Source organism: Talpa occidentalis, unplaced genomic scaffold (genome assembly GCF_014898055.3).
Source record: "Talpa occidentalis isolate TD23 unplaced genomic scaffold, MPIMG_talOcc4v2.1 talOcc4.6, whole genome shotgun sequence".
NCBI classification, from domain to species: Eukaryota; Metazoa; Chordata; class Mammalia; order Eulipotyphla; family Talpidae; genus Talpa; species Talpa occidentalis.
In genome coordinates this window covers 53520397-53548219 of record NW_023604972.1, presented here as the reverse complement: position 1 = coordinate 53548219, position 27823 = coordinate 53520397, and the positions used below count along the sequence as shown (strand labels likewise).

Sequence of the window (27823 nt, the reverse complement as noted above, 5' to 3'; positions counted from 1 at the left end):
CCATGATTTTACAACACTGTTTCAATAAGCTGAAAGGCATATTGTCCTCTACATAAAATTTATGCTTCTTTTGGATCTGCTATTTGAATCCTTTTTAGCCTCCTCTCCACTTCCCTTATTCCATTCAGACCACACATTTTACTCTATTAAGGTCTTTTACATGTTAAGGGCTTTGTGATCTGCTCTGAATGGTCTACTTCAGACCCTTCGTATGGCTAGCTGCTTTTTATCCTATACTTTTACTTTAAACTCCCCCAACAACTTTTTTAAAGATTTATTTATTTATTTATTTAAATAGGTCACTTTGCAAATGTATCATGAGTCTATTACGTTTGCATTACGTAACTCTATCATTCTTTTAGGTGATTAGTATTTACTAATCAATATATCAGTGAGCCACTGTATCCTGACAGTTTTCTGTCTTCTCACTAGCTATTTGAGGCCTAAACGAATTGCTAATAGGGCGGTTCTTAGATAATAATGCTTTATAGTTTTAATTCTCTTCATGTGTAGGGTAAGGAAAAAGTATCAGGCTTTTCCGCCCTCTCGCTATTGGGATAGATGAGGGAACCCTGTGGTCCTGAATGCATGCCTGATGGCGGGCACCTGAAGTGGGTACACCTGGGCTGAGAGACTGAGTTTAAAAGGGCGGCATCATGGGGACGCCAGCAGAAGCCAAGAACGAACAGAAGCCGAGGGAAGAAGAAGAAAAACAGAGAGAACGCCAGATAGAGCCCAGATAGAGTGAGGATTTGCAGGGGACTGGGAGGACTGCCAGCCTCCCGGCCCCCCAGGACTCCTGTCTGCCATGTGCCTGGTAAATTTAAATAAAAAAGCTGCAAAAGCCACTGAGGGTTCCAGGACTCCTCCTTTACCTGATCTGCTGGATCAGAAAACCTTCTCAGTGGCCTGTCCTGCCCTTACATCATGCAAAATAAGTACATATAAAACATTTCAATTCATATTTATCAGAAGTCCAGAAAGCTTTCATTTTTAAATTCTGCAAGGCAGTACAAAATTATAATGAAAATAATTCATGTAAAAGTTTGCACTAACTACTACTCTGTTTCTACATGACAACTTTAATTAAATTTGCTGTTTCAAAGTCACATTATAGATAACTTAAAATTTGATGATTATTACTTATAAAAGATGATTTTTTAAACCATAATTAAAGCCTCTACTAGGAGCCAACAGGACCAAAACAAGGATGGTGAAATAGGAAGTGAAGGGAGAAAGGAAGAAAGGACCAGGTATTGATACTATGAAGGAAACTGGGCAAGAAGTTGTGAAGGTGTGAAACAAGGTACAAAGTGATATGTATAAACTTGTTGGAAATGGCCTAAGTAAAACTGTATGAGCTGTGAGCAACATAACCATTAATGAAGAAACTTAGATGACCCTTTAAAGGAAGAGAAAGGAAGGAAAGAGATGCTTTGAGGTAGTTTCTCCAGTAACTATATTAGCGTAGGGTTGCTTTTGTTTGCTTTTTGGAGGAAAAGGGAGATATACTCTAGGTAGGTATACAGGTACATGGTAGAAAAGTGGATTTCAACTAGTACAAACACTATTCTTAACTCATATAATCCTAATTGGTAGGAATCTCAATGAGTTTTGAAACGTCAATGAAGTTTACTATCTTTAATTATATAGCTAGATATATAATTACCTGGTTAACACTTCACAGCTGTATACAAAATATATAGCATCACATACGACAAAACGGTATCGTGGTTGCTTTATGTTGCTAAAGCAGATGGAAAAAAGTCACTAATCTGAGAACTCAAAATGAGGATTCAAATGTAGAATTTGACCCTATTATAAAATCTATATAAGTGAAGGGAAACAGAATTCTAGTTTCATTTATTATATGCTTAAATCCAGTAGACCCAGGAACATCATGTACTGTTAATTCCAGAGCCACTCGGTAAGTATATGTGAGATTAAATAAAATTCAATTTCTTCAACTGCTTTAAAGATGTGCCTTGATTATTATATCAATAGTTATTTTATATAACAGGCAATAGATAGCGCTGAAATAATTAAGTACACTTAACTGCTGCTATGATCCATTCTGATCATAGCAAAATGAACTGTTATTTCTAAAAGCAGTGTCCTTGGAACTACTCTTAAACTATTTCAGGTTTAATTTTCCTTGATATTTCCCCATCCTGGGAGAGTTATTAGCTCCTTCCACTATACTCAAAGAGCATGCTGGACATCTATTGTGACATTTCTTTCACTGTATTAAAATTATCCATTGTATTATATGTCTTTCATCACTTCACTCATTTCTCCATCCCTATCTTATGTCATAACATAAGAGACCATATATCTTATTTGTTTCATATTTTAAGTTCCTGTTAAGAGATTCCTAAAGTATGTGTACAGATTACATAACTTTTTGAAACCTTTGAAGCTAATTTAGTGACATAGCCACCAGAAAGCTTACTGTCAAGAGTCCTGCATTTTATTCTACTTTTCCCCTTCAGCTCCTGAAGTATAAGCAAGTCATTAAAATTCCATGTTTCTCCCTTCATCTAGAAAAATGTGGAAATAATTTGTTATGCATTTTCAGAGATGGCAGGATAAATGAACTATTTATCCATTATGAACTGTATGAACTATTATGAACTCTTTTGAACAAGGGCAACATAAAATTTAAATTTTGCCTCCCTATTTTTTTTCTGTGTTATTTTTCTCAGCATATAATTATATACTGAAGGGTCATTAACAGTTCTTTTGAGGGGAAATCATGAACTGGAAATCGAAATCTCTCTTACAAAGTTTTAGATCTATTTTATAATTTTAAAAAGTACTTACCATAACAGGTGACTCTAAGTGGATTTTCTATCACTTGAGGAGGCTCTGAGTTCAGAGAGAGCTTACAGATACATTACATGCAATGACAAATGTCCAAATTTAAAATGGAACCATAAACATTTTATTTTGGAGAGTGCACAGTGTGCTGAAAACTAAATGGGGAACAATAAATGTGCTATGAATGAAAGATTTTAAGAATAAAAATCATCCTCATAACAGAATTCACTCCATTTATTTAAAAAAATCTCCTTGTAAAATACCTTTGAATCTTAAAGTATATTTGTACTTTAGAAAGTTTTAACTCTTTCTGTTATATATATTAACTGTCATCATTCATCTTTCCTCTGCCCCCTATTAACTCCAAAAATTTACATTATCTTTAGAAGCTAACTTCAAAATGACATTTCAGTGTTAAAAAAGGCTCCCAGTTCCCCATCTGTCCTCACAAATGTGTGCAAGTACATTATAAAAAAGAAACATGTTATTATCAATGCACCCAATTTCTGAAGCACTATCATGCTGATCTGTTCATGGTGTATGTTTCCACCTTAAGCTTGGCAGGAAATGTCTGATTTCTTTTTGCTTAGTGAAGAAATTTTATCAGCATTGGTAGTATTAAATAACAAAGTGGGGACAGAAGGCCCACTAGGTTAGGCTTTAGCTTCTGTGATAGATGTCAACAGGTAAGATATAAGGAGACTTGTTTTAAGATTGTTTATTCATAGATGAAAATGGTTCGTTTTAGCTGAAACTACTTAGATTACAAAGCATTATCTCTAAAATTGCTCACTTTGTTTTTTTTTTTACTTCTTTTAATCGGATTTTGCACATTACTGCTCACATTGACATGTTCCTTATTAAAAACTTCTGTTTGGAGCCTAATTGTCTAAAACTATCACGATATGGTTTTCTATATAAAGGTTTTAGGATGCTTTGCATGAAAAAGAATGCTTTACTACTAATGTATTATGACAAAGTTACTTTGCTGCAAGTGACCATTGATAGTCACTGTTACTGCCCAATAGTAACATGTTGTCCTAGAAGAACATTTCTTCTTCAAGAGGTAAATTTTTTATCTTAAAGTTTTTAAATTAGTAAATGCCACTATCAGCTGCTAATTGCTTCTTTCTAGTAATGGCTATAATTGGTATATTCTGTTGATTTTATCCCTGACATGTGGTTTTATAAATTTTCCAAAGGTAAATTAAAAGCCCTTGTGCAGCAGTTTGGTGGAAAGCAATGACTAAGACTGAGGAATCCTTTTCCATCACATTTGATCTAAAAAGGAGTACTGTTTCTTTAAGTATAAAGACCATGATTCTACCCCAAAATACAAGCATAAATAAAATTTGATTTATTCTGACAAATTGTGATTCCTTACACATTCTCTTGAGTTTTGAAACAGGAATATTTTTATTCTCCAAAAAAGAGATATAAGTATTAAAGGATAATGTTAATGAACAGTTAGTGATTGTTAATTTTTAAAAAGTCATTTATAGACGATCCTAGAATATCTACATTTGAGCAGTCACAATATTTCTAAAGGGATATAAGACAATAACACTAAGTCTTTCTTGACATTGTAAAACAAGTCACAAATAAAAGGTACTAAACATTTGGTTAAAAACATCTGATATATCTAATAAGAAAATTATCTAATGATATGAGCCAAGATGGTGAACTACAGTTCATTTTTTTTTACTTTTCATACAACTTAATGTCAAAAAAAGTTATCTAAAGAAATAAACTATAGTCTCATATTAAAATCATATTACAAATCTAATAATTTTATAAAATCTTTTCTCATATCTAGTCAATCAACAAATATTCACTTTGTTTCAGTCAGACCTACAAAAACTAATATACTTACTAAAGATTTTCCCTATCCCTCGCTTCTACACATCCAGAAAGCTTAACATTTGTCTTTTAATTATATATATATATATATATATATATATATATATATGTGTGTGTGTGTGTGTGTAAAAATGACAAATAAGCAACATGCTACTTAAGATATATTATAGGGTAGGTATAGATTTAGTGCAATCTCTAATTGTTATCTCTAAAATATTATGTAATAATTAATGTCTATAAAAGACTCTAAATGGGCTTCCCTGGTGGTATAGGGGTTAAAGTCTCAGGGTTATCAAGCTATCTCCAGCCACTGCAGCAAGAGTTTGATCCTCGGCCAGGGAGCTAACTCACATAGTGCAGCAGACCTCTTTCTCCTGTCTCACACGCTGCTCCCCTCAGTATTGCATTTCAACAGATCAGTGTGTTCTGCTCCCCACTACGTCTATGGTGAATCCTTTCATCTCCCACACCTCTGGCCTGTCCCCCAGTGCTTGTATAAATAAATAAAATATCATAAAAATATTTAAAATAAAAAGACTCTGAATCATTGAAAAGAATATAATCTAAACTATATTTAATAATATATTTAATAAGTCAACAACAAACAAACAGACTTTAATTCCAAGACATAGCTATTTTGTGATAGTAACAAACGATAGAAGGGAACTTCAGAAAGAGACTAGAGAAAGAACAGCAAAGAGAAATATGGAAGCAAAGAAGAAGGGAGAGGAGGGCAGTCAGAGAAAAAGAGAAAGATAAATTAGAGAAATGAATCATTTCTTTTAAATCTAATATTTCACTTAGTAAAGTTTATTATGTCTTGAGAGTTCATTATCCCTTAAAAATTATTCTTTTTCAGCTTGCTATTGGTGTTCATCTATAATTTCCTCTTACTACTCAGCTCTAAAACAGTAGGCTAGGGGGGCCTCCCTGGTGGCACAAGGGGTTAAGACGCAACCTATGAAGCTGTCTGCAGCCACTGCAGCACGAGTTCAATTCCCCCGCCAGGGAGCTACCCACATGGCACAGCAGACCTCTCCTGACTCGCCTGCTGCTTCCCTCAGCAGTGTATTTCACTAGCTCTGCCTGTTCTGTTCCCCACTCTGTCTCTGGTGAATCCTCTCACACACACACCCCCACCTCTGGCCTGTACCCCAGTTCTTATATTCATAAATAAATAAATCTAAAAAAAATAGTAGGCTGGCTACAATAATTTCATTGATAAGTAATGTACTGCTATTTTTAATACCAAGTTTGACACTTTATCTTATTTAAGTCCTAGTATAATTAAAAATGAAGGGAATCAGATTTCTACCTGGAAGAAAATGTATCCACATATATGGGAACATAAGCACAATAAGAAACACAATCAAGGGTAAAATACATTTTAAGTTGTGATCAAACCACTATAAACCTAAGTTAAATAAAGTCTGCCTCCTGTTTTCTTTTTGATTTATGAATAAACTAATAATGTGTATTAGCAAAGGAACTTTATTTTCTCAGAAATTTATTTTATCGATGAAATGAAAGCTAAGATACTTTTTTAGAAAGATAGTACTTATCCACAGTAAGTAAAATGGAGGTACCAGAAGAGACAACTAATTGCACCATTACAGAATCATTGAATTGGAAATGATTTTACTGCTTTTCTTTGACTTCTCAAGATAAGCAGTAAACTTTCTTAAAGTCTTCCCTTTCAGTTATGATAGTTCTGAATTCTGCAAAAAAATTTGGTCCAGATAAACAAGTACCTGTATTTCATTTTCACAAAGATTTATCATATGCTTTAAATAAGAAGGATGTGTTCATTATGTGATTAATTAAAATATATCTAAGTAATATTTATTTCTTACCATTCATATTTAAGACAATAAAATATTTCATACACAAAATATTTTTGTTAATGCTTAAGATTAATACAGTTATCATTATTGCTTTTTTGAGTGATAAAGAGAACAATCAGAAAAATCAAAAGTTCATTTTATAAATAAGGCAAGCCTGAAAATACTGAAAAGTAATTTTTCATGTAAAAATTTGTTTTATTTTCATTTTACATTTGGAACTTTTACTCATTCCTTCAAAAATCAATTTAGTAATTACATAGGACCCATAATAAATGCTACTGGCAAATAATAAAACACCCAACTCATGAGTTTTGGTAACCTAAGGCAATTTTTGATAACTGCAAAATCAAGAAATTAGTTGGTCATAAAATAAATTTAATGGGTGTAACTAGCATTTAAAAAGGGGATACAAAATAACACAGCACAGTAAGAATGATATATTTCTGTTTGAAGTTGTTTCAATAGTGTTTAAGTTCATAAACATATTCTCTATATTATTTTATAATGTATATTTAATAAATACCATGATAAAGTTAATAAATGAAATTATTACTATAATAACAATGTTAAAAGGAAATAACTTACTGTTGAAGTCCTCTATATAAACAACATTTTCTGCATTATTTTTATGGGCTTATATATTAACATAGCAAATGTTCCTTATCTTTCCTGTCTCTACTTTGCACACTTATGTTCTAGTATGGTCACAATAATCACGTTCCCAAGTCAGTTAAGTATGATTTCATAAAGGAAACAATGGAATAGGTTAAGGCTTATAATCTTCATGTTGATATACTCTTACCTGTTGGTAATCCTTTTCCTCTCAATCGGTCTCGAATAGCCTGGCTTCGATCAGACTTCTGTTCATTGTTACGGGAGAGCTGATCTGTCTGTAGACAGGAAATCAAGAATCAAATTTGACAAAAGAATCTCCCTTTTTCTTTATGGTAATTGTCTATGAATTGACACTAGATAGACAATTGGTGGGGGGACACAGCAGTAAATAAAGACATTTGCACATTTGTTATTGCTAACTTATATTTTCCTTGAATAAGATTGATGTAGCCCAGTTCTGGCCAATTCATCCTCAGGAAATAAAAAGCAAGAAGAAGGTACTAAAAAAGTAATGCAAACTATCAAACAAAGGTAGTCAAGTTAAAAGTTGTAAAGATAAATTTCATTTTAAAACTGTAAATCTGAAATATTCATTTTTTCAAAACTGGTATTTTCATCTCTCAAGTTAGATGGCATTTTTAAAACTATTAATTCCAGCTTTCTCATAATTTCACCTATGCATTGAGGATACTAACGTAAATTATTTTCAAAAATAATTCTATAGATTTTGTCTGCTAGAAATTATGTTAAGAAATACTGCCTTTAAATTAAATGAGTTTGTATTAAAGGATGACAGTTAAATTTAAATCAATGCTCTTTTGAGACCCCTTGATAACAAAATTTTTATGTAGTCTTAATTTTTTAATGACTTTACCTGGGCAGCATGAAATGAAATCAAATGCCAGAGTACAAGGGATAAAAACTTAGAACAAAGTTTAAAGATAATCAATTTATATTTTCAATTTATATTTTATCAATTTACATTTAATCAATTTACATTTTAATTAAAGGAAAAATTTCAAGAAATAAATGGAGAGACAATTTACATAAATTTAACAGCAAGAACACATATATACACACACACAGATATACAGATTTTAATATTTCTCTATTAATGAAACTTCTTTACATATGGATTAGGTCTAAGGCAGTATATTCAAGGAATTATGTTTCCTGCCTAGAAGAAGGTTTAAATGAAAACATTTTCTAAATAATATTATTTAAATGACATAAATGATACTGCTTCAGATTTCATTTTACTGTCAGTAAAAGACATTTGGTATCTGAAAATTCCTGAATATCACTATTAACAACAGCTGCTATTAATTGAGCAATCACTACAAGGCAGGTGCTTATATGCTTTATGTCTAAGCACTTAAAAGAGCTTACATACTCTTTAATTCTCAAAAAATCCCTGATGTGGTAGATATTATTATTATTCTCAAGTAGATCAGGGGAAAATAGTAAAAAGAAAAATTCTAAGGATGTTGAAGCAGTTAATAAACATTGAAATAATTATCTTCGTGTTTACCAGAGTTATTACCATCCTCAAACATACTATGATCTTTGCTACATCATAGCATTTATTCAAGATTACTTTCTATCTCATCTATAGATATAGTTGAAAGTGCTATTTTTAAATGCAGTCACACTTTGCATTCTTTCCCCTCAAAATTTCAAGCTTTTAAAGTTTTTATTACTTTTCATACCATTCTTTGTATTTTGTAATTAAGAAAATGGAAAGTTTTTAGAAGATAAATATTTTATTCAATTTAGCACAGATTTCATATGCAGATGAACAATAAACCTCTACTATAACAAGCAAATTAACTGTGCTATCCTCAAAGAAATGCAGATGTTTTATCTGATCTGGACAATTATTGGGGTTGATAGAATTTCATGGAGGCATATTTCTTCATGGAAAGTTGGAAGAAAAAATATTTCCTACAATTTTACTATGTAAGTGTAAAATCAGCAGACATCAGTCTAACAGGAGCTTTGGTTAATGGAAAGATCCCCGAATTGATTAATAGGAAACTAAACCCACAAGATGTGTGGTTCTCAATTTCCTCAATAATAAAGTGAAGGAGCTAGTACAAATCAACATTTCTCAAAAAGAGCTTTATAAAACATTAGTATTTTGAGAGTTCTATGAAAAATGCGCAAATAAGTTTGGGAAATGTTTCACCTACATGCCTATGCCCCTTTAAAGGTTACTAATACAGTCTAGTATATTTAAAGTTCTGCAGTGAAAAATATATATAAAATTTCCTTTAAGTAGTTTGTCCTCAAGCTTATTTGATCATAGAAGAATTTATAAATATATCTGAAAATAAATAGGAAACTTGTTCTAGATAGAGGGCTTTCTTAGATTTTCAGTAGCTTTACCTTTGTTTCAAATAAAGATCATGCGCAGAAATATAAACAATCCAAACTGCAGCAACTCTATTAAAGGAGGGAAAATAAGAAGCCAAGAACCACCCCATTCCCTCTGCCTCTCTGACCTATATACCCCTCACTCCAGTACCACAGAGGCTCCCTCTGCAAGGTGAGGGACCACTACTTAGCTATCATAACCCTAAAGGATAAAAGCAGATAAAGTGTAAGCAGATCAGATATCTAATACCAAGGAGTGCCCAAATTAGGAAAAATAGGATAGAATATAACTTAACAAGTGCAGAGGAAGGACTAATTACTTATGGTTTGTTGTTCTTGGGATTCTTTATATCCAAAGTTAAGAGAGAAAATGAAAGCATTCAGGTCTTGGTACAGTCTGGCAAGGATATACATGCACGTATTCCTCTGGCATACTAGATGCTAGTATCCAGAGAGGGTGGGGAGGGTTTCAGTTCAAGAAGATCTAAATATCAGCTGAAAATAGACAAATAAATGGCTACAAAAGAAGTATAAATCAATATAAAGTGCATGTAAGTAATTTTAAAGCCCGTTTTCTTATCAATGTGTTTTTCTCTAGGCACTCACAATAAATAGGAATGTACTAAAATTCCTTAGGCAAAGATGTAAAAAAGGAAGGCAGAGCAGACACTGTTAACTCTAACATACTCTGAGTCTATGATAAGTTCTAGAATAAAGTTCATAAAAAGAAAAAAGACTAGCATATAAAATCTACAAGACCAGTTAGGCTTCTAAATATTAAGTACTCTTTCTAATAAACAGCATCAGTATACAAAGTTCAATCTTCTGTTTCTAATGTTCATTGAGAAAATGCTATCTATATAGTACCTTTAATTAAAAAAAAGGAAAATTTTAATATACTATTAAACTTTAAAATATGAACAATATGTACCAATTGGAACTGTAGCTTACCCCAGAAATATTTCCCAGAACCAGTTTCACCAGCTGTTTCACATAGGAAAATGAAGGTGCGCAATTGCTATTCCTAATGTGGGCACTGCAAGCATCCAGGAGAGTCCGGACAGAAACCCGAGCATAAACAACATCCTCACACATTCCAAGCAGTATGCTGTTGAGATGATCTCCAAGTTTGATTGGCTGAATAAAGAAAGGAAAAGTCATGTTTACAAGTGTGAGTAAATTTCTTATCTAACACAAGATAAGCTATTGCAGGAATCACAGGAGAATACCAAACATAGCTCAATATTTGGAGGAAATGAATTCCTTATCTGATAGCATATATGTATATCTTACTGCATTTTACCTTTGCATAATCTAAAAAATATTATTGGCAGAAGATGGTTAATATCTGTCTTCCAAGGTAGAAAGTATTATAGAAAGCCCTTTTTCCTATGAATAAATGGAAATCTTTTATTAATTAGTTACCCCCCCACACACACATCCTCATTTTGGGGGAATGAACAATTTCTTAACATTCAATAAAATGCAATATACTCAAAATATATTAAATACAATTTTATGCTATTATGATAACTTAGAAGAGATTTTGTATGTTGTAGTAAATCAAGGCCATTTAAATAAAAGTTTCTGATCCTTTTCTGATTCATAAGCATGATGTTTAGATGTTCATAAAATTGTGTGAGATGTGTCTCCCTCAAACCTTGTTCCAACACAGGCAGCATTGCCCTTCTGATTAAACACACACACACACAAACACATACACACACACACGTCTCCATTGTTCTGATGAAATAGAAAAGCCAAAATTAAAATGTGAGGTTTTTTTCAAACTAGTTGACATAATTTTGTAGACTATTATATACAAATGACCAATAAGCATATGAAATGCAAGAAATGCAAACGAAAAGAAATCACTACACTCCAATAATGGGAGTTTCATTATTTCCATTTAAACATGTGAGCCCCTTCCACTACTCATCCACTTGTATATAATTTCCTTAAGATCTCACCTCAAAGCAGCCTTTTAAAAAACCTATTCTAATCCTCTAAGTTTAAAGAGGTCAAATCTGTTTTTCCTTACTACTGTCCATTTCCCCTAGCAGAGCATTTGTTGCACTGTGTTGTAATTGGTCACGTAATTGTCTGTACCCATAAATGGACTCAAGGGCATGGGCCATTGCATTCTTAACATTGATTACAGAGTACAGATTGCAATTAGTATTAAATATTTCCAAAATGATTATGATTTCTGATAGCAGCAAATCCAAGCAGTTTATACTGATAAATACAATTTATACATTTGACTTCATTTTATTACCAGAAGAGTTAATTACAATCTGTGATCACATTTTACATTTAAATTAGGTTGTATAATATAGGAAACCAATATACCTAGTGACAACTTAATATTCTTATTTACATTTTTAGAGTTGAAACCGAAGAAAGTAAATTGGGTGATTTTTATGCAAAATGAGACCAAAGCAAGTTGAAGAATATGATTTATCCTTTATGGAACTTAGGATGTTTGAATTTTAGACTAAATACCTAAAGTGATTATTATTTTGTAATTAATAAAAACACTAGTAGTTATTTTTGGTTTTGACTTCTAAACGCCTTAAATAAAAACTTAATTCTGGGCCTTCCCTGGTGGCGCAGCGGTTGAGCGCTGGGCTGCAAAGCTGCCCACAGCCTCTGCAGCACCAGTTCAATCCCATGGCATGGCAGACCTCTCCTGCCACTCCTGCTGCTCCCCTCAGCAGTGTATTTCATTGGTCTGCCTGTTCTGTTCCCCGCTCTGGTGAATTCTCTCACCCTCCCAAGCTTCTGACTGTACCTAGTGCTTGCATAAATAAATAAATAAATCTTTAAAAAAAAAAAAAAACAACTTAATTCTATGTTATATCTTTGTTGATGAAATATAATTATTTTAGGGCCTCCCTGGTAGTGCAGGGGTTAAAATCAGCGCCAACAAGCTATCGCCAGCCATGAGTTTGATCCCAGCCAGCCAAGGAGCAACCCACATGGCGCAGCCAACATCTCCAGTCTCACAGGCTGCTCCCCTCAGCAGAGTATTTCAGTCAGTCTGCCTGTTCTGTTCCCGGCTCTCTGGTGAATCCTTTCATACTCCACCCCTCACCTCTGGCTTACACCCCAGTTCTTGTATGCACAAATAAATCTTTAAAAAAAAAAAAAAGAAATACAATTATTTTAAAACTTACAATAACTATTCACAATCATGTTTATATTGAGCCTTTAGGAAGCAGAATTTAGGAAATAGAGACTAGAAACAGCCCAATTGTCATGAGAACCTTAAGAGCTCAGAAAGCATTACTATTATCTTCATCTACCGCTGCAAGGGTAGCACAATATTGTGAAGTGATAAGAAGAAAAAGGAATGAAACACAAACTATAGTCACAGATATTAATCGAAGCTACTGGTCCACAGATTTGGCACCAAAGAAGGCTATCAATTTCAGTATAAGAATGAATCATCAAAGACTTTTATAATCTGCTTCTATCAGCTATTAAATTGGAAGAAATAAAGTATACTCCCATTTGTCTTGCTGTAATTTTGAAGAGGTCATTACTCTCATAGATTTAATTGTTGAAACTTGGCTGGTGACTGCTATAATTCTAAGAATATTCTTAGAAAAAAATTTCTTTATTATTTTATTCTGACATCATGATGTTAAATAAATTACCAGCTTACAAATGCTGATGTGCCTAACAGCATACTATAGAACACATAATTTAAAAAGTGTGGAACTATACATTTTGACAACTTGACTTACTTGGCTCTGAGGTACTTCATGATCAGCACCCCAATACAATGTCATTCCCAGAGAATAAATGTGGATCTAGGAATAAAATTTAAAAAATTATTTTATGATAAAACTACATTAAAAATACTAGCAAATATTACATATTGAAAACTTTTTGTTCCAAAGGAACTATAACTCACAATTTAAGAATCATCATTTCATATTTTGCATAAAAATATGGTAGCTTAAAACTGAAAATATGACTAGAAGCTGTTAGAACAGACTTTCCCCCCAAATGTCCCTGCCAATCCTCTATGTGTAAATCACTTTTATTTGTTCTTATTTATTTCAAAGTTTCTTATGTAAATGCAAGCAAATATGAACATATATCTTATTTTCTTCCTCTTATACAAAAGGTGAAGAACTTTAAAAATTACTGCACAAGTTGCACTGTTATGTCCATATCAATGTTCAGAGATCTCATTCTTTGCACTGCTGCACAGAACTCCATTTTGCAGCTACAGCGTTGCCTACTTAACTGACCTGTTATCAATGGACAATTAAGACTTGTTTTTCAGACTTTTACTGAAAAGTCTGTTTTCAGAAATAGTTTTATGATGTGTTAGTTTGTACACTCAATTACTTCTCATGAAATGATTCTGAGACTATGGATGGAAGGGTAACTCATCTTTAGTTTTTGATACATATTGCTAGATTCCCCCACATATAAGTTGTATCACTTTGCACTCCATCAGAAACATGTAAGACTACTCCACAAGCCCTATCTAGGAAATGTATTATGAAGATTTAGAATTTTGGCAATCTGAAAAGGAGGAAACAACAACTCATTGAAGTTTTGATTATGTTTTTCTTACTATGAACAGACGGCAGGAGTAGATCCAAAGAAAGCTGGGTCAAAACAGAGTTCTCTTACGGTGTTTGTTTGGTTCTTAAAGATTGGAAAAATAAAAACCGTTTATGGGATGGATATGATCCAACTGGGAAAACTGGAACTGCAAGACAGTGTGGAGACTGCTAAAAGAGCATTTCTTAGTGGCATGAGAATGTGGAAGTTAATGCACAAATGGAGTTGACTTTACAGAGGAGAATGGACAGTTCATCTTTAGTAAAGGGTCAAGGAATATGGTTATTTATGGTCATGGGATCCTGGGAAAATGATGCTGATAAACAAGAAATGAGATTTTTAGCTGAAAGTGAAAACAGTTAATCTTTCATAATAATCATTTTCCAATTTCCCTCCTGTTAAGAGATTCGGTGCTAAACGTTCAAGCTCATCTCTATCATGATCTTATGCATCTTTTTTGCACCAATTTGACTCCAGTGCCATCTTATTTTCTTGCCTTTATTTTCAGCCTATTATTTTTATTATATGAACTGTTCCAAATCCTCTTCAGAAATAGGTGGGGTAGATACAAAAAAAAAACGTGTACTGTCCTAACAATCTCACAATATTTTAATCTATTGTTAACACTGCCTTTAAATTACAGATTATAAAAGTTGTTCCTCTTTTCAAATATTTTTAAGGCTCCCAATTTATCTAAATTCTTTAAAATAATATCAAGGCTTATTCTGACATGTCTACACTTCCATTTTCCAGGCATATTTTTGAAGTTTTCCTCATGTTATCACATCTTTCCCTATCATAACCTAAACACTTCAGCACTACTAGATAATTTCCTGATCGCAAAATAAATCAATATTCCTTGAGCAATTCTTTCTACCAAGAATTTCTTTCACCTGTCAAATCCTACCAATTATTGATAGTCCAGCAAAAATCATTTATGATGTATGTCATATAAACATTCTCAAAGAAATAAAGCATTGTCTCTCATATGATATAGTTATATTTCATTTATATCTCTGAGAAAGTTAACTAATAATATCTGTAACATAATTAAGATGTGCTGTTGCTTGCTTTCCTTAAGGAAATCTTTTTTTTTTTACATATCTTAGTATCACTTAGCAACTAATATAAAGCTTGTACATAATGGATATTCAATATATGTCATTTGAATTCAACTAGATGTTCGTGAAGTTCTGTTTTATCACCTTTCTACTTAGACTTCAAAGAAACTTATATGTAAACACCTTTTCAAAGACTGAAAAACATAGAAATTATCAGAAAGTGCTTGCAGCACTGGTCATTCATGATGGACTGAACAAATGCAGAAGCAGTTAAGAGTAGAGTCAGGGCCTCCCTGGTGGCACAAGGGGTTAAGTCTCAGCACTATGAAGGTATCTGCAGCCACTGCAGCACAAGTTTGATCCCCAGCCAGGGAGCTACCCACAAGGCGCAGCAGATCTCTCCTGTCTCGTCGCTGCTCCCCTCAGTAGCGTGTTTCAGTCAGTCTGCCTGTTTTTTTCCCCACTCTGTCTCTGGTGAATCCTCTCACAACACGCCCCCACCCATGCTCCTCTGGCCTATGTATTTATATACATGTATTTATATACATGTATTTATATACATGGGTATGTATTTATATACATACCCCAGCTCTTGTATGTATATAAATAAATAAAATAAATCTTTAAAAACAAAAAGTAGAGTCAACAGAAATTAATTCCTGACCAATTTAGGAAAGATTTCCTGAGATGAATGAAAATTAAAAATGATGCCTTCCTTGCAAATTGGGAAAATAAAGGTCCATTCATTTACAGGGAGTACAAAGAAGAGGACATAGGTTTCAGGATATGAGAAGAAATATTGTCTTTAGTTTCATATCTACAGACTCTGAGTTATCTGTGTGATATTCCATTGAAGATATCTAATCAGTGGCTATATATATATGTCAATAATTTTGTACTAAAGATACATAAATTTGGGCGCTGGCAGCATATAGTCACTAATTTTAGGGTTAAAAAAATATGATAAAAGATTGTAACCTACTGCCCAGAAAAATAAATATACACTTTTTGTTAATATATAGTTTTTGAATTTTATTGTTTTTTTTTAAGATTTATTTATTTATGCATACAAGAACTGGGGTACAAAAGTCAGAGGTATGTGTGGGGGGGTGTGTGTGAGAGAATTCACCAGAGACAGAGTGGTGGACAGAACACGTGGACTGACTGAAATACACTGCTGAGGGGAGCAGCGGGCAGGTCAGGAGAGTTTTGCTGCACCATGTAGGTAGCTCCCTGGCCAGGGATCGAACTCATTCTGCAGTGGCTGCAGAGAGCCTCATAGGTTGCATCTTAACCCCCTGAACCACCACGGAGGCACCAATATACAGTTTTGAATTTTAAATGGTCTCTAGAAACCATTGCTTTGACCTCTGAGGGTATCATGAAACATGAGAGTTTGATCCTTTGATATGAAACTGAAAGTTTTTCCACTAAGATCTGGTATAAGAATGTCCACTTTACCACTATTATTCAACATGGTAGTTAGCAGACCTCTTCTGTTTCTCCTGCTACCCCCCTTAGCAGTATATTTCAGTAGATCTGCCTATTCTTCTCCCCACCCTGTCTCTGGTGAATCCTCTCACGCCCCACCCCTCTGGCCTCCAAACCCTATCTTGTATGCATAAATAAATAAAAATAAATTTCAAAAAGGATTTAAGGAGTAAAACTAAGAAAGAGGGAGGAACGACATCTACAATGACAGCTATAAAATAGTTTTTAAAGAAACAGAAAACACAAAGAAATGGAAATATATTTCCTGCTCATGGAGTGGAAGAATTAACATTGTTAAAATAGCCATCTCACACAAAGCAATATACAGGTGCAACGCAATCCCCTATCAAATTTTCATTGGAATTCTTCTAACAAATATAACACACATTACTAATTCACATGGAACTACAAAAGACCCTACATAGAAAAGCAATCCTGACAAAAAAGATGAAGAACAGTGGTATAACACTGCCAGCTATTAAGCAATACTACAAAGCTATAATAATTAAAAAAAGATGGTACTCGAATAAAGACACAAAGACCAATGGAGTAGAACTGAGAGTCTAGAAATAAACCCACACCTATATACAGTTAATTTATGACAAAGAAGCTGAAAGTATACACTGGAGTAAAGACCACATGTAAAAAAATGAAATTAGTTCACTATCTCACACCATACACAAAAATTAACTCTAAATGGATAAAAGACTTGGGTGTAAGACCCAAAACCATAAATATTCAAAATAAAACATTGGCAAAATATTCCGAAACATTGGCAAAACATTCCAAGTGATGTATTTGTGAACTTTTCTCCAACAAGATAAACAAATGAGACTATATAAACAACTGGGCGTACATCAAACTAAAAAAGTTCTGAAGAGGAAATGAAACTACCACTGAAACAAAAAGACAACCTACTGAATGGGAGAAAATATTTGCACACCATACAATCAATAAGGGGCTAATAATCAAGGTCTATAAAAAACTGCAACAAGAAAACAACTCAATCAAAAAATGGGCAGAAGAGCTAAACAGGCACTTCTCTAAAGACAAAAACGGCCAACAGGTATATATCACATAGCTCATCATCACTATCAGGTAAACGCAAGTCAAAACCACAATGAGGGCCTCCCCGGTGGCGCAGCGGTTGAGCGCTGGGTTGCGAAGTTGCCCGCAGCCTCTGCAGTGCCGGTTTGATCCCTGGCTGCTCCCCGGCCACCGAAGGAGGGTCCCACATGGCACGCAGACCTCTCCTGCCGCCCGCTGCTCCCTTCTGCCTGCTCTGCTCCCCGCTCTGTCTCTGGTGAATTCTCTCACCCTCCCGTGCTTCTGACTATACCCAGTGCTTGTATAAATAAATAAATAAATCTTTAAAAAAAAAAAAAAAAACCCACAATGACATATCATCTCACACTTGTGAGAATGGCATATATCAGAAAGACCAGCAACAAGAAGTACTGGTAAAGATGTAAAGAAAAAGAAAGACTTATAAACTGTTGGTGGGAATATAGACTGGTTTAGCCCCAGTGGAAAACAGTATAGAGGTTTCTCAAAACAGTAAAAAGATTTCCCATATATTCCAGAAATTCCATTGTAGGTAATTCCCTGAAAAGTGCACAAACACTAATAAAAAGGGATGCATGCAACCCTGTGCTCATTGCAGCACCGTCTATACTAGGCAAGCAATGGAAACAACCTAAGTTCTCTAAGACAGATGAGTACACTAGGAAGATGTGGTACGTGCACACATTGGAACTGCTCAGCAACAACAAAAAAATAAATTCTTGACTTTTCCCACAAAATGGATGGAACTGAGAGGATTATGCTAAACTAAATAAATCAGAAGGAGAAAAATAAATGTCATATTGTGTCACTTATATGTGGAATATAGAGAAACAAAACAAAGATTCAGATAAAGCGATTGTAATGGCATTGTTTTCTTGATTTCTTCCTCTTTTACCTTGTTGTCTGCAGAGGAACACCACTTGTTTTTGTAAATTGATTTTGTATTTACCCAAAGGACACATAAACATCAATTCCAAAGAGCACCTGCACCCCTATGTTTATAGCAGCACTGTTTACAATAGCTAAGCTTTGGAAACAACCCAAATGCCCAAAAATAGATGACTGGATCAAGAAGATGTGGTACATATACACCATGGAATATTACTCAGCATTCAAAAAAGATAAACACATGCAATTTGCAGCAACATGGATGGCGCTGGAAGGGATCATGCTCAGCGAAATAAGCCAGAAAGAAAAAGAAAAATAACGGATGGTCTCACTCATAGCAGGAATCTAGAAAACTTAAATAAGGGACCAGGAAAAAGAATAACTATAAGAAAGTGAAAATCAAAATCAACAAACAACTATGAACCAGAGACACTCTGTAGGGGGTGGGGAGGGGAGGGATTGGGGTCAAAATAAGGGGGTTGCAATTGTATGGGGAATATAAAAATGAAATTTATAAAAAAAAAAAAAAAAACATAGGTACTTTGCAGGTCTAATGCCAGGAATATATGGCTCCTTACAGCAGCAAAGTTATCAAACATGGCAGTATCAAATAACCACTTGGTTAACTTAAAAAAATCTCCCATTCTCCCAAAACACACTCCACAAAACAAAACAAAACAAAAATTGATTTGTAACCTGTCACTTCACTGTAGCGATTTATCATTACAATTATTTTTCAGCAGAGTCTTTAAGAAATATTCATATTATCATATAATCTGCAAAGAGTGACAATTTTACTATTTCTTTCCCAATTTGAATTCCTTTTTTATATCCTCCTTGGCCTAACTGCTCTAGTTAAGACTTCCACACTACGTTAAATAATAATGGTTAAAGTGAACATCCTTGTTTTGGACCAGACTTTGGTAGAAAGCTTTTAGTTTTTTTACCACTGAGTATACTAGCTGTGGTTCTGTCATATGTGGCCTTTATTATGTTGAGGCATGTTTCATGAGACTTTTATCTTAAGTACAATAGTAGTTGTATCTTATTAAATCTTATTGATATGGTTTATGATTTTTTTATCATTCTTTTTGATGATATGGTGAATTATGTTGATTGATTTTCAGATGACGTACTATTCTTTCACTCTAGAATAAATCACACTTGGTTATGGTGCATGATACTTTTAATGCATTGTTGAATTCAGTCTGCTAAGATTTTGTTGAGGATTTTTGCATCTATGTTCAATAGGGAATTTGGTCTGCACTGGTTTTTGTTGTTGTTTTTGTGGGTTACTTGTCTGGTTTAGGCATTGTGGAAATGTTGGTCACATAAAATGTGCTGGGAAGTATTGACAATTGCTCACATTTTCCCTTAGATCCATTAGTTTTTATAAAACTATTTTGAATTCTTAAAAAAATATGAACTTTTTTGAACACACTATCATTTAATATTTTACAGTATTTTCTCCAGAGGATTGAAGAAGGGTGGCCCAGTGTCCTTTGTGATCCCCACCAAAATAAAAAATACAATCAAGCAAGAAACTTAATGGTTACCTTTTCAACATCTGAGAGAGAAGTTAGTGATTGATTTTGAAGAACTTCAGGTGCAGTGAATGCGCGAAGATCCTGATTGGAAATATTTTCATCTGTAAATGATACACTACCCGACGGCAGCAACAGGAGAGACCATGGAGAAATGATGAAGCCAAGAGCAGCAGGATCGGCAATGCTTACTGGTTTGTAACCATATAGAATAAAAAGAAAAAAGAAAGGAAATTGCTTAAAATTATAACAAGCGGAAATACAAATCATTTAAATGAATATCTCAGTCTGTTCAGACATATCTTAATGTGCAGTTACATACATCAAATCAACACATTTAAAAGACAGTGAGTTACATATATCTACTAATACTAGTATTATTAACAAAAATGCCTTGAAGGGGCCTCCCCTGGTGGCGCAGTGGTTGAGCGCTGGGCTGTGAAGCTGCCCGCAGCCTCTGCAGTGCTGGTTCGATCCCCGGCCACCAGCGAGGGTCCCACGTGGTGCACAGACCTCTCCTGCCATGCCCGCTGCTCCCCTCAGCAGTGTATTTCGTCAGTCTGCCTGTTCTGCTCTCTGCTCTGGCTCTGGTGAATTCTCTCACCCTCCCGCACTACTGACGGTACCCAGTGCTTGTATAAATAAATAAATAAATCTTTAAAAAAAATAAATAAGAAGGGCCTGTGGGATGTTTTATACCAATTTATGGACCCCCAGGTTGAGTCCTAATTTGGTGCTTTTAAACTGATAATTGCTTTGGTAAGTCATCAGATTTGGAGGTAAATTTTAAAAAATAATGAAAGTTAATATGTGCATCAAAATATTTGTTTGAATTTGGAATTGTGTTTGCATTTGTTCATTACCTCACTAAAGTTTTAGTTGTCTTACTGTTAAATGTGATCAACAGGGTCTCCAATTTTTTTTTTAATGTTTGCCTGTATGGGTGCCTAAGAATTTATGTTTAGGAGAAATTTTTAAAATTTCTTTACTTTTCAGTATGCCTCTTCTCAAAAACAATGGTATGAATCAGAATCAACAAATAAACTTAGAACTTCATTTTGTCCTCCTACTTCAAATAGAATTTACTATAGGTTTTAAGATAACTGCTAAGTAAAGTATGTCACAGACTCAAACTGCTACAGGAAAACCACAAAAGAACTGTAACTGCCAATGATCTTATTATTCAGTCTAAATGGGTTATACTGATTTCTAAGTCAAATTGTAAGAAATTGACAGAAGTCTATGGAACAGTACTGCGTTCCCTGAAGACAATTTTCACTAGAATGGAATCATTTATTCTTTCTGACTTTTTAGTTTTAACCTAGGTTAAAGATTCTGGTAATCACAATTAGTATCACTTATCAATAAAATTGTAAACTGCTAAAAACCAACCCTCTTTGAAAATTAAAGCAACTATATATTTTCCTGAAATTTTATGAATCTGAAATGTCTTTAATAACAATGTTAAGGAAGAAAGACAGATTTGAATGCACCTTTTAACCAGTGAGCACATCCATGTCAAGTTACTGACCAATGGTCCTCATAGTCCTACACAACCATCTATCAAGCTGCTAAAAAAACATGGTTCTTGATTCTTTTTTTTTTTTTTTAGGATTTATTTTGCATACAAGAGCTGGGGTATGTAGGCCAAAGAGGTGGTGGTGCGGGGGGCGGGGGGTGTGGTGAAAGGATTCACCAGAGACAGAGTGGGGAGCAGAACAGGGGGACTGTCTGAAATACATTGCTGAGGGGTACAGTAAGGAGAAACAGGAGAGGTCTGCACCATGTGGACTACCTCTCTGGCCAGGATCTAACTAGTGCTGCAGTGACTGTGGATAGCTTCATAGTGCTGAGATTTCACCCCTTGCACCACCAGGGAGGCCCGGTTCTCAATTCTTTTTTTTTTTTTTTTTTTTTTTATTTATCCAGTTCTCAATTCTTAAGGCAAAATATATTTCATATGAATCACATGGTAAACTTATGTATATTTTTGCCTTTCATAGTCGTTTAGTTTCCTGTTAAAAGCTGCTTCTTGGGTATTTCATGAACAAATGCAATGCAATCCAATTAGAAAAGAACTGTTTGGCAGAATATTCTCTCTGCCAAAAAATACTATTCGAAACATTGAAATTTCATATCATAGACATTATAAAACAATCCATAATCAATTTCTTTCAAACTAGCAATGCACTAATGTATGAAATGATGACAGCCTATAATCACAGTAGCAGCAATAGAGGTCAGTGAAAATAGAAATTTCCTGACAGATAAGATGTGAAGAGCGAGAAAGAGAAGAATTAGAATGACTAAAAGATTTTGGAGTAATAAAACAGATGGAGTGCTATCAACTGAGATAGAAAAGACTGCAGGATAGTGCAGGCTGCTGAGATAGGGGCTGGGTGATATTAGAAATTAGAATATTACTTTGTGACCTATTAAGGCCATGCCATCTATTAGATAATTCAAATAGTAATATATCAAGCATGCAACTGAGTCTGGAGTTTGGAACAAAGTCTGAACTATGAGTGTATTTTGGAAAAAACTAGGCTAATAGACAGTATTTAAAAACCCTGTGACTAAATGAGATCACCAAAAAGTTATGAGAGAAAAGAAAGAAAAGAAACTATGCCCAAGGACTGAGTGCTATGACACACCCACATTAAGACTAAATGCCGGCCCTTCTCTATCTTTTTTGCCAGATTGTTCTCCTCTTGGGCATCCATGCATGTAGGTTGCTGCAATTTCCCTCTCACACTTCTTTCATTTATTACCACCAATTTCCACTCCACTATTTTAGCTTAGTCTTTTTTATTAGCTTTTTAACCAGTTCTTCAGCATCCAATCCTGAACCCAAAGGAAGTGTTTTGGATTCTAATTCCTATCATTCTTATTTGGGAATAGAATTGTGATTTCCTGTATATCTGTTACATCTGAATTTATAACTTGTTGGGAATTAGAGCTAACACAGAAAAATGAAAGTCATCCAGAAATCTAAATGCAATGTCCTGGCCTGACATCCTAGATGTTGGTGTCCACTTAGAACAAAAAATGAGTGTGCTAAACTCTCTCTCTTCTTTATCCCAGACCACAGATTGACCCTACCCCATCCTGACAGAGTAGCACAGAACAGACACTGCTGAAGATGAAAGCAATCCATAATTGCTTATCACTCTGAAATTATTAAAAGCTTTACTACTTATCAGCACACCCAACAACAGCAAAATATTATTTTTCTGATAAGAACACTTTCAATTTTTACATTATGCAACAGGTTTTTGTTTTTAATAAAAATGTAAAGCATAACATTATTTTAAGCACTATCCATATTTAAACATAATATTCCCGACTTTATAGGTTATTTGTTCATAAGAATCTAGGATACTACAGGGAAGTGAAGTATATACATAGATTAAACACAAGACAAAAGACTACAAGGTATCTCAGAGAGAAATGGAGACTATAGAAGGGAACTTGAAAAAGAGTAAAATTACTTTGATTATAATAAGAGAAAAATCACTTCTTTTTTAGGTGGCCCTTTACGATGACTAACATTTGACCACGGTTATAGCGTAGATTCCAAAAAGAAGAAAAAGCCAAAGCAAAGGCATGCGGTCAGGAAACTGAGTTTGTACAAGGAACAGCAAGAAATTGTAACAGAGGAATGGTGGAGAGCATTGAGAAACACAATTACCATGGTAGGTCATATTTTTGTGCTTGTTAAAAAACACACACAGAGAAATGATACAAATATTTTGATTGTTTTCAAGTGTGATTTTAAAATGTCTTGCAATAAAGCTAAAGCAGCTGTGACAACAAACTGTGTTGCTGTCAAATTCCCAAAACACACACAGGACATTTAAGTACTGAATTCTTTAGGAAACAGTCAAACCACAAAATACATTTTTCAATCATTGTAAAAGTGTTATGCAAACCTACAAGAGAGGAAATTTAGAGTGCAGGCTAGAATCACTTTAATTTGCTCCCCTTTGTCTGAAAGGAAAAAAATTAAAGGAAATATATTCAAACTCCTTTAAACAATGCTAAAAGAAATTAAAAATGGAATTCCAGAAGCTTGTAATTCAATATTCTGTAATGTTTTAGCTGCATGATTGTCCTTTAAAAAAAAAATGCTATTATTATGAAAGAGCAAATCTGATGTAAACTGATTCCAGTAGTCAAGATTCTATTTATAGACTTTTACCAACATTCCACAGAAAAAGTTGCTTAAGCAGAATTTCAAAGAGCTAGAGACAAAGTTAGAAATAAGCGGAAATATTTACATGCAAAGAAACGACAACGTAGAGCTGCTTTCCAATGTTCCCATAAACTAAGACCCATATATGCATGTATTTTCCCCAAGGGATATTACGATTTCCTTTAAATTTTCTCCTTTGTTTTACATTTGTCTTCCATTTATGGCATAAAAACTAGGAATATGATCATAACTGAGCAACAAACATGACAAGGAAAAACGAATCCAAAGTATCAGGAAAATTATTATAAGACTTAAAACAATGACACTACTTTGACCTGAAAAATTCCTTTGCCTATTTAAGCAAATACAGAGAAATTGCAGCCCTATTTTAAATGCCCCATTAGAACACTTGGCAAAAATGTATGAGACACCACTATTTCAAGCTCTGATGGAGTTGATGAAGTCATTTTATGATAGTTTTCTGAAAAATTCAATTCCTAAAAACAGATATACTGTTAAGTCAATTGTCTAGTATAACAATGGACAAATACAGAAGAATAAATGATATAAACTATTTCCCCTATATTTTGACATTTTCTGGAAAGTAAAGTTTTGTGAAAAAATTATTTAAGGTTCACCTGAAATTATAGTATATGCTACATATTGATTTCCATTTAAAATGTTGTTACTAAACAACAATCCAGTCAAAGAATGGGCCGAAGAGCTAATAGGCACTTCTCCAAAGAACATATGCAGATGGTGACCAGGCATATGAAAAATTTATCAGCACTTATCATTAGGGAAATGCAAATGAAAACCATAATAAGATACCACCTCACACCTGTGAGAATGGCCTATATTTAAAAAAATCAGAAACAAGTGCTGGAGAAGATATGGGGAAAAAGGAACCCCTGTATACATTAGGTGAGAATGTAGAACTGGCCCAGTTCCTAGGGAAAGCTTTATGAAGGTTCCTCAAAACACTAAAAATGGATCTGCGATATTGACTCAGAAATGCCGCTCCTGGGTTTCTATGCAAAGAACACAAAAACACTAATTCAAAAGGAAACCTATTTATAACAGCCAAGATATGGAAACAATCTAAATGACTCCAAACAGATGAGTGGATCAAGAAAATATGGTATATATACACAATGGAATACTGCTCAGCAATCAAAAAAGATAAACTCATACCATTTGCTCAACATGGATGGAACTAGAAGGGATTATTCTAAACAAAATGAGTCAGAAGGTGAAAGATAAATACCAGATGGTTTCACTTATAAATGGAATACAGAGAAACCAAAACAGTATGAGGCATCCAAAATGGGAGGGAGAAGAAGAGAAGTAGGGGAAGGAAGAGGAGGAGGGTTGAAGACAGGGTCACGGGAAGACCACAAAATATGGACGATGAGTGCTTTGATGGTGGGAGAACCATGGTTGACCATACCTGAGGGAAGAAGCCCTATACCATCAAAGACATAACAGGAATATAAGAAAAAGGTATTTCCTTAAAAATAAAAAATGAAAGAAATCACCCGACAACTAATTAAAACAAGTTACCCTACTTTACCTAGGGTTTCTAACTCTGAAGGTCTGATATGGGGTCGGAGAATCTGCATTTCTAACAGTTTCCCCCATTGAGGCCGATGCAGTTAAGTCATGGACACATTTTTGAGAACTATTCTATTAGGGCAACTTTAAGCAATAAGTAGGAACATTGGATTCTTCATGGTAACCCTTTGTAATGCTTTATGTCAAAACCATAGTACCAAGAGAACTTGTTGCCTGAAGTCATTTAAAAATACATTGTATCTTGTACACCATTTATTTGGTTTTTTATTCTTACCCTGCTTCAAGGTTTGAGCTGTCAAACATCTATTTATTATAATCACTGACGGTCTTTTTTTGGATTTACTGAAATTTCAGACCAATCCTAGGAGTCTAGATCATCTGAAAATGAAGTTTTTTTTAAAACTTAGAATTTAAAAAAAAATTCAGTATCTCTAATGTGAAATAGAAGAGTAATCTTTTCTTGATTTTACAAAATAAAATTATATACACGACTAGAATTAAGATAATCCATGCAATATAAATTGATAATGATAGACCTTTCAAAGAGATTTTACATCATGCAAATTTTCTTGATATAGCCAATATTACCACAGCATTTAATAAAGTCCTCTCCAATTTATATTCTGATGTAACTGGTCCCAGGCCTTGCTAATCATCCAAATCTCTAAGCTTACCCAGGAGATATGGAAAGATATCAAACTGTCATGTTCATTTTATTCCTTTAAATGTATTACTTCATTAATGTAGTAGGTAGCCTCACTGAACTGGAGACAGTATAGTGCAATGGTCACAAGCATAGACTGAAGCCAAAATAACTAGGTTTGAATCTTAGATATGACATACATATATTACATTTTGATCTTAAATAACCTACTTAGCCTCTCTGGGCCTCAATTTTCTTATATGTGCAAATAGCTTTTACATCACAGATCAGGCTGTTGTGGGGATTAATGGAAGAAACACCTAGACTAAGTACCATACAAAAGTGGTTTCTATTAATTAATAAAATTTTTCTCTGAAGATATCAAATATAGATCAATACATCTAAAAAAAAATCTTTACTTAATTAAGTTCATTCTCAATCACCTTTTAGCTTTTTTTGCCCCTAATGGAAAGCAAGGAGTGTATCATAAATAACAAGCACTGTACATTTCAGGAAAAATATCATCAAATTCTCAAATTGCTCTATTCTAGACCTGTAGGAATTTTTTTTTGGCATCTCTTACCTAGAAGTCCTATTAAAAATAAAGAAGATTAAGACACAATATATCATAAATGCTATTTTTTTTCTTTAAATCCTTGGAGAAATATACCTTCTAAGCATCTTCTATTACATGATAATCCTAGTTAGTATAAATCCTTAAAAATCAGTTTTAAATCAAACCAGTTTATAATTACTGAGTAACAAGTTATGTGAAACTGATGTTACTATCCCTGGTCATCACCTTTACACACAACATGAACTATTAAATGATGTTTTTTATTTAAATGGATAACATAAAACTATAGCATTAACATAGTTTCAGAAATTTTTATTTGCAGTAGAAGTTATAATATTTTCATAATATGAAATTATGCAAACTTAACACTCATAGTAATATATTTTATCAGCTTTTCTTCATTAAGAGTGAAGATATAGTCTCTTCTTATTGAGGACGCAGACACACACATTTTTCTTTATTTTTTAAACACTGAACATATGAAAGTCACCTATCCAAACCATAATCACTGGAACCTTGGTGTGGCTTTTAATCAAATAGGCTTTTAATAGTTTTGTTTTGTTAAGTACTTGGCAAGACTTGGGGTAATACCAAACTATGTCATCTTGGTAACAAACACTACTGAAGTTTAAGTTTCACGAAAGTAATTAATATACAGGGCTTCTATATTAGTAAAAATGAG

General features: G+C 33.8%; 1 protein-coding gene and 1 non-coding gene across 2 annotated transcripts in view; one reads left to right on the top strand and one right to left on the bottom strand.

Annotated features, from left to right (window-relative positions):
• The window catches only part of PTPN13 (protein tyrosine phosphatase non-receptor type 13), a 196755-nt gene that overhangs the window by 115443 nt on the left and 53489 nt on the right, over nt 1–27823 (bottom strand). Inside the window, 4 exon segments of the mRNA XM_037529548.2 lie at nt 7327–7414; nt 10467–10652; nt 13268–13333; nt 20164–20342. Coding sequence (XP_037385445.2) covers nt 7327–7414; nt 10467–10652; nt 13268–13333; nt 20164–20342 — 519 coding nt within the window.
• Nucleotides 11106–11210, top strand: LOC119230237 (small nucleolar RNA U13). The gene has a single exon (XR_005121699.1). It is a non-coding gene; the product is annotated as a small nucleolar RNA U13 (small nucleolar RNA).